Genomic DNA, 8,409 nt, shown 5'->3' on the forward strand with positions numbered 1-8,409 from the left:
CCCAAAGGAGAGGGGGATTTGGACGACATGAACCCATGGGACAACTGAGACACTCGCGGCGATCAACCGGTCGACCGGACGCTCGTTATTCGATTGCCCAATCTAGCCAAAGAACGACAGTCGACAGCGATCCCAATCCCACTCGGCCACCAAGGCCTAGTCGGGAGAGTTGGACGGCGGGCGACAGACGAAGGACGTCAGATGCAAGGGTGCCAGAGTGTCGTTGTCTTCGACTTTGCCGCATGTGTCATGGCAGGGCGAAACTCGAGCCTGGCAACAGTACAGAGTAGGATTCACCCTGGCTGTGGGCAGATCCCACCGACCGGGAACCCGTCGACGCGTAACGTTGTAGTCGGGCCCAAGACACCCCCCAACAGGCAGGTGATCGCTGTGTACTATCAGTATCAGTATCAGGTCAGGTCAGGTCAGGTCAGGCCAGGTCCTCCAAGCTTCCAAAGGCTGAAGCTGCGGCGACACCTTCGAAATGCCGCCAAGCGAAGGTCCCCCACGCTCTAGAAGCCGGCCAGAATAACCGGCCCCCAAGAAATCGTCATTATCTCGACCAAGCACGGCATCCTGCGACTGCATGCACCGTCGCAATTACAGCCAAGTCAATTTCCATCCCGTCGTGGTGGCACGCGACACAGAGCACTGGCCGAAGAAACAACGACGTTGAACAACCCACCTGACAGACATGATTCCTTCGCACACGGAACAAGACGAAAGGGTACGCGGCAAAATAGACCCGGCAAACATCACTTACCCGCGCTCCATTTCTACACGTAACCAACCGAGAGCATCGCCGACAAGAGGCCGCGGGCAAATTCAATCCAACCATCCCCTCGGTACCATTTCTCGACGGGAACCGAGGTAAGGCGAGACGAGACGAAGCGAAGCGATGCGACGGAAGGACCAGCCAAGAGCGCGGCGCTCCCCTCGCCCCCTCGCCCCTTCGACAACCCTGACATCCTAGACAAGGCCCGGCCGGCCCTTAGCCGTGAGCCCTGCCGTGTGTAACCCGTAACGTACTCATAGGCTGTCGATGACTCGACAATCTGAAAAGAGCGCCTGATGCCACGGAACTCATAATAAACGAGGCCAAAGAAGGGCAACCCGCAGATCGCCAGCTACTTGCCGTCTGCTCTTCCCGTCCTCTCACTCGCCCAATGCTGCATACAGCCCCTACCTTCGAGAATCACTCTCCCTCTGACCCTCTCATTTTATCCAAACCGCGTTGGTCCTTGGCTCTCGGACAAGAAAGTGCTCGTCCCGATAGTGAAGGGAAACACGACTCTTGTTCAGCTCGGCATCTTGCCCTTCCAGAACCAAGCGCAACCCCAAACCAGCCAACCAGAACCCTTCAGTTGTTACCGTCACTTCAGCACCCCCGGTCCCATCTCCACCGGGGAACAAGCGCCCGGTATCCCGCCGTCTCAAGATTTCAGAAAGAACCTGGTCCAGGTTCTAGAAAGGATGGGGCCGGCTCCGGCGCATTTGACTCTTGACTCTTGTCCTTCGGCGGGAGGGCTATCAGGGATGTATCTGTACTGCTAATTGGACTTGGCTCTACACCGGCACGCTGCTCGTCTAGATGTTTGCACGCCAGACCGCCGCCGAACCTTCGGCGAACTGGCGAGTCGACCGCAGCTGTCATATTCCGGTGGCGTAAACGCCCAGCGAGGAAGAGAAAAAAAAAAGGGAAAAAACCCCTCCTTCCCCTGGACAAAGGATGAGCAGCTAACCCATATGTACCGAATACATTATACACATGATTCGGTAGCGGTTGACTCGTTGCAATCAGCGGCCCGGTCCACTCAATGATGAGGACGATCAACACATTTTTCGTACCCAAACGTCAAGAAAACCGGGGAATACTTGCGGTCTTTTCCTCTTTTTTCCTCTTCTTTTTTTCTTCTTCTTCGCCCTTGTCTTTGAGGCTCCGCAACGACGTCGACCGACTCGTCGTCGGTCATTACTCAGTTTTCAGGTGCAACCTCGGGAGTTCAGTCCACACACGCCCTCTGGGAAACGATTCGATCCTCTGCCACAGGCCCCGACACGGAAGAGTGAATACCATTTTACCAGGGGCCTGGTTCTCGGGGGCATCGTCCATCGCCTTCACCGTTTTACTCTGCAGGGAGGGGCCCTTTGGCTTGCCAGGCTTTTCGTTGGCGCCTGATCCGTAGGCTCGTCGAGCAAGGGCGGACGGCAAACGACGCGATAACGACTCCGCAACGGCCACCGACTTCCACAAGTCGATGCACAACAGTCTTGTTCGGCCCAGTGCCTTCCCCCCCCCCCCCCCCCCCCCCCCCGTCTGGCCAGCCGTCGGACTCGATTTCTGTTGTCCCAGTGTTGTCCGATCATCGAGTATCGAGTGTCAGGTGGTCGAAGTAGCCCGGCAATCCAGACCTCAAAGTTTTGAGGCGCATCTGTGACTTTGTGGACAAAAGAATGACAAGAGCCAGGAGCTGGGCTACGTGGTTCAACTCCCAAGTGCTCTCTTGCGGACAAAGAAGCAGGAGAAGGGTTCGAGTGGGTTTGGGACAGACGGCTACGACCGTCGACACCGGGCGTCCCGACGAGCTGGATAGGGGGCTGAGGGAGGCGTTTCTTGGTCTTGTTCCTTGTTGCGGGACAGTCGACTACCGCAGCCACTGTCGTCCCCTAAGACGGACTAGGCAGACTGGACCTTTGGATAGCGGAAGGTGCCCAAGGAAAGAAACTGGAGACAGGGGGGGGGGGGGAGCTGACGTCGTCGACATGGACGACGATGTACGGATAACAGACAGGTAAATGCCGACCACGAGGCGACGACCAACATACCAGGTTTTGTACGGTGGAGGATGGACAGACAGACAGTCTGTACACACCATGGATACTTTGGCCCCCCCAGCGCTGCCGGTTTAGTGGCTCCTGTCAGGCCGGAGCTAGCAAAGCTGGAGAGGAGACATCGTGGAGTTGTGGCCATTCGGCCCGGGTCCAAGTGGGAGCTTTGACGACACCAAACAGGGAGGAGGGGATATGGACAGACAGACTCGACGCTCGAGGGCGGCAAACAAAACAAACACGCACGCACGCACCACCACACAGGACAACAAACAGCCGTCGTAAAGATGGTGGCTCGTGAACTCCCTGGGAAGAATCGGACACTGGCGAAAAAGGGGCTAGTGTGCGTTGTCATTGTCATTTAAGCAGAACGGACGGCGCACCAACATAGGCTACGCAGGCCAAGGCGAAGCCTCCGACGTGGATCTCCTTGTCGGGGGTAGAGGCGACGATACCACGTTCTGCGGCAAAACTGACAAACACGGGAGGGGGGCAATTGGAGGGGGCCCTTGATTCTCTGATTTTACCCCTGGTTGCCTCATTTCTAGACCTGGAGCACAAAGCAGCAGCAGCAGCAGCAGCAGCAGCAACCACAAGCAATAAAGCAAGCAGTTGAGTGAGTGCCTCGGCCGAGCTGCGTTTGGGTGCATCGAGCTGGGACGACGTGAGACGTGTGGCGTTGGGCGGGAACGCAAACCTCGGGAGGAGGAGTTGGTGGATGATGATGTTTGTCTAGTCGCGAAAGACAAACACGACATCAAGCACCCATCACCTAGCACACCCTGCACACCTAGCACCCAGTACGGCACGAACAAGAAGCTGCATCCAGTTGGTGTCCAGTGCTTCCCGAAGACAACTAAGATGCGCACAGCAACAGCAACAGCAACAGCAACAGCAACAGCAACAGCAACAGCAACAGCTTGTGCGGACAAGGCAGAGATGGACGGGGGACGACGTGGGTGCCCTGCAATGCATGGTCCGGTACCTGCAGCCAAGTCGAGCAAAGTACGGGTACATCGGTACATATCCGTACACCTTCGCCCTGCTCGCCCACTGCGGCAGCTTGTAAGCGCTGCAAGGTACAAGACGGGCAAACGAAGCTGTGGTGGATATTTGACGACCCTGTCCGTCCTTTTCTCGAACTCTTTTCGTTTGTTTCGTTAGAGGGGGGAAGGGGGGCAGGGCGAAGAGAGAGAGAGAGAGAGAGGGATCAAGAGAGAGAGAAGACTATGAGTTGCTTTCTTTTGTCTCTGCTGTCTCACCAGCTCCCCCTCGTCTCCCGCTCTGTTAGTTACCCCAAGCTCCAACAACAGGGTCAGTGCCCACCAAAGGGACAAGAACGGACACAAATGATGCTTCTTCTGTGCTCTCGAACTGAACTGGACTCGTCGTTGGAAACGAACGACCAAAGGTAGCCCTCCTTCCATCCAAAGTAGCGTTCCATTCATTTTCGATTTGGTGTATTTCGACTCGCACGCCCCCCTGCCGCACTGCTGTGCCGATGGGTACGAATACATCGGTGCCCTGAATGTAGCGCCGAGGCCATGACGCCTTTGCAGCAAGGTACGTACGTGCAATAGGTATGTATATGGAGATCGGTACGCTAAGCCCAGACAGACGGCCCAGTAGGCTTCCCGAGCAACCAGGTGGATTTGCAGAGAGAAAGAGAGAGAGAGAGAAGCCGGACAATCGGACAAACACACGGAGAGATAGAGAGAGACTTGACTGCAGACAAAGTACTTGTTTTCTCTTTCTCTCTTATCTCTCTTTCTCTCTCTCTCTCTTTCTCTCTTCCTGTGTGTGTGTGTGTTTGAGTGTGTGTGTGTGTGAGTGTGTGGTATCTCAAGGTTATGCTGCTTGGGGCAAGCCAAATTGAACAAAAACACATGCTCCCCTCCCCTCCCCCTTCTCTTCTCTCCCCCCTCCCCGTCCCTTTCCGCATTCTTCTTCCCCCCCGCCCGCCCTGGTAATACATTTTATTCCCCCCTCCACCGAGAGAACACACACCCCTCCCCTCCCTTCCCCTCCCCTCTCCCCTCCTATCATCCACCTCCCCGTCCAACTACCCCTTCCACCTGGTTGGTACCTTAGCAGTTACCCGCATCCACATCTTCTTCCTCTTCCCCCCAGCAAGCAAGACAGACTCGCGGTGTCAGGACTGTCTCCTTTTCTTCTCTCTGTTCTCTGGGCCCCCCCGTCCGTCCCCTCGTGTCCCCCATCCAGAGCAAGGAAAAAAAAAAAGGAAAAAAAAGTCACTCACCAGAACCCACCCCGTTGTTTGACCAAACCCAAACGAAGAGAGAGAGAGAGAGACACACACACCCCCGGCCTGCCCCCCCCTCCTCCCCTCCCCCCCCGTCCCGTTGGAGCTGGAGCTGGAGCTGCCACCGGCGAGTTGGGTCTCGTTGTCGTCCTCCCGGCCCCAGAAAGGCCAGGGCGTGGAGGACGAGGAGGCGACGAGAACCCAAGAGCAAGACCAAGCAAGACACGCAGAGAGGAGGACCAAGGACCACACTGACCCATCCGACCAGAGCCACTACGACCACCACCACTACCAGCAGCAGCAATTCCACCACCACCACCAGTACTACTACTACTACCACCACCACGCGCACAACACGCCCAACAACCGGGTCCCGAGCCCAAGGGCCCCAGAAATCCGCTGCTGCCGTCGCCGCCGCGGCTCCAGTTCCCGACGAAGCAGACGCGAAAGCGGATGCGCAAGGGGAAGCAGAAGGGCAAAGTGGAAGAAGATTCTGCAAACATGTCCCAATACATGTACACCAGCATCGCCCCCTTACCTCCCGTCTTTTCTCGCATCGAAGCCTCCAGATCCAAGACGGCCGCGACCTCTTCTTCCTCCTCCTCCCCCTCCACCATCACCACCGCCGCCGCCTCTGCTTCCGCCTCCAGCAGCGACAATAAGAACAACAACATCATCACCAGCAACAACAATAATAACAATAACGTCAACAACAACAACAGCGGCAATAGACCCACGACCGCCTCGCCGACGTCACCCACGTCGCCAACGTCCGTCGCGACACCGCCCACCCCGTCGTCGTCGTCGTCGTCCTTCTTCTCCTCCCTGAGGGCGAACCCGTCATCGGATCATCATTCACGCATCCCGTCGAAGCAGAGGTCGAGCCAGCAGCTGCACCAGCACCACTTCAGCCAACATCACCCGTCGGCTCGTCTGCAGCAGCACATCCGCACCTCGTCGTCTTCCTCGGCTTCTCGCTCGTCCCACGAGAACTCGACCACTCCCACCTCGACCACGCTCTCGATCCCCCAGGCGGCCTCCCCCACCGACCTACGCACCCCCGCGTCGCCCACGTCGCCAAAGAGGCTCACACACAAGCATCACCACTCGCTTCAAGAAGCGCGCGTCGTCGCCGCCACCGCCGCCACCGCCGATCATCGTTCCTTTCCCGTCCCTCCTCGCATTCGAGCGCCTCCGCGCCTCCGCAAGGAGAGCAGCAGCTTGACCTCGTACGCGAGGCACGCCCTCCAGTCCCCGACGACGCCCCGCATCGGCCTCACTCCCAATGAGCTGAAACATGTCGCCATGCTCGTCGACACGGATACCTCGGGCCGTCATCTCACCGCCGCCAAGGCTGCTGCCTCCGCCGGCATCCCCTTCTCCCGGACCGAAAGCCTGTCGTCGGCCGCTGCCTCGACGGCCTCCATCTCGGCCCGGACGATGACCTCGTCCGACCCCACGGCGTCATCCTTCGACCCCTCCCGCCCCTACGCACTGCGGAATGGCCGCACCTACCTCTCGGACCAGACGCTGGCCTACCCGCTGCCCGTCGACCTCCAGGAGATCCACCGCCAGTCGCTGCGCACGCTGTTGCTGATCCAGGTCTTCGGCTCGCCCATCTGCTCCGACTCGTTCGCCAACTCGCCGCCCAGCCGCGTGCTCGAGGTCGCCTGCGGCTCCGGGTTCTGGAGCCAGTCGTGCCACCGCCACTTTGCCCAACGGGGCCACACGGACATCGAGTTCACCGGCCTCGACATCGCGCCCATGGCCGCCAACGCCGGTGACGTGTCGCGTGACATGAAGTGGCGCTTCGTCCAGCACGACATGCGCAACTTCCCCTGGCCCTTTGCCGACGGCGAGTTCGACCTGGTCATGGTCAAGGACCTGAGCCTCGTCGTCACGTCGCCGCACTCGCTGCAGGCCGTCATCGAGGAGTACCACCGCGTGCTGCGGCCCGGCGGCACCGTCGAGTTCTGGGACAGCGACCACCAGATCCGCATGCTGCGGCCCCACGCCGCGCCGCAGTCGGACGAGACGGAGGACGCCGCCACCGTCGCCTCGCTCGGCGCCTACCCCATCTCGGGCAAGACGCCGCTCAGCGCGCCCCTCAACAACTTCCTCGTCGAGTACAACAGCTGGGTGCACCGCGCCCTCGAGGCCCGCAACCTCAGCCCCGTGCCCTGCACCCTCATCGGCCCCATGCTGATCCAGGAGTCGGAGGAGCTGACGGACATACACAGCAAGCGCCTGGCGATCCCGCTATCGGAAGTCCGCTGGGAGCGCGAGGGCGTCGGCGGCGTCGTCACCAAGGACGGCAAGTCCTTCATCAACTCGGGCAAGGGCAAGGGCAAAGGCAAGGACAGGGACAAGGACAAAGACAAGGACAAGGACAAGGACAAGCCCGACGAGCAGAAGAAGACGTTGACCGAGGCCCAGACGGCGCTCCGGCGAACGGCCCTGATGACGGTCGTGCAGCAGATCCAGAGCCTCGAGCCCATCCTGCGCGACGTCAGCGGCAAGAGCCAGGACGAGTGGGACGGCTGGCTGGGCAAGATGATGAACGACCTTATGAGGGAGAACGGCACGAGCTGGGGCGAGTGCCTCGAGGTTGGCGCCTGGTGGGCACGCAAGAAGGAGCGGTGATGCAGGGACGGAGAGAGAGAGAGAGAGAGAGAGAGAAGCACAGGGGAGGTGCTGTATAATGTCCAAAGTCACGCACTGCATGGAACGGGAAGGGAGTTTGGCCGTATTGTCTGGCATGTGTATGTGTGTTTGGGTGTGTATGTGTGTGTGGATGTTTATTTTCTATTTGTGTCCGTGGAAGAGAGGCCGTCGCCATTGGCATACGAGGAGGTTTCACGGAAGCCCACCAAGCTCGTCTCAACTGGTCGCGTCGCGTCGCGCCTCCTTCCATCCGCGCGTGGTACGGCCTCCCCTCCCTCGCCTCTACGCACCCGGGACGTATCGCTTCCTCAGCGTCCTGTACCGTTTGAGATAATACCTGCGGGAACCCCCGAGTCAGTCAGCGTCCCCTCACGCGCGCCGAGCATGGGGAAAGAAGAGGGTGTAGTTGCGCCAGCACCACAGCAACGAACAGCAAAACAGCCGACATGGGAACAGAAGCAAAAAACAAACCAGCAACAGAAAGATGGCCAGAAGGGAGGGAAGAGAAGAGGGAGGGGGACAAAAAAGAAGAGAAAAAAAAAGCCAGAACCGAACTGGACAGGAAAAGAAGGGGAATGGAAAGAAGGGAAGTGAAAGGGAAAGGGAAAGGGGGGGCAAAAAGGGCAAAAGATCCAGTTCATCGTCGAGATACC

The 8,409-nt window shown here is 58.8% G+C and overlaps 2 protein-coding genes across 2 annotated transcripts; one reads left to right on the top strand and one right to left on the bottom strand.

Annotated features, from left to right (window-relative positions):
- Nucleotides 1–3,186: 3,186 nt before the first annotated feature.
- Nucleotides 3,187–3,854, bottom strand: CH63R_13148 (uncharacterized protein; the record flags this gene model as incomplete). Its single annotated transcript, XM_018308122.1, has 2 exons — nt 3,187–3,526; nt 3,583–3,854. 2 exons carry the CDS (start codon nt 3,852–3,854, stop codon nt 3,187–3,189), a joined length of 612 nt encoding a protein of 203 aa, XP_018152539.1.
- Nucleotides 3,855–4,373: 519 nt separating this feature from the next.
- CH63R_13149 (methyltransferase domain-containing protein) lies at nt 4,374–7,735 on the top strand (the record flags this gene model as incomplete). Its single annotated transcript, XM_018308123.1, has 2 exons — nt 4,374–4,392; nt 5,361–7,735. The coding sequence occupies 2 exons, from the start codon at nt 4,374–4,376 to the stop codon at nt 7,733–7,735; spliced, it is 2,394 nt and encodes a 797-aa protein (XP_018152540.1).
- Between the last annotated feature and the right edge of the window lie 674 nt (nt 7,736–8,409).

The sequence above is a fragment of the Colletotrichum higginsianum genome, chromosome 9 (assembly GCF_001672515.1).
Source record: "Colletotrichum higginsianum IMI 349063 chromosome 9, whole genome shotgun sequence".
In the NCBI taxonomy this organism is placed as follows: Eukaryota; Fungi; Ascomycota; class Sordariomycetes; order Glomerellales; family Glomerellaceae; genus Colletotrichum; species Colletotrichum higginsianum.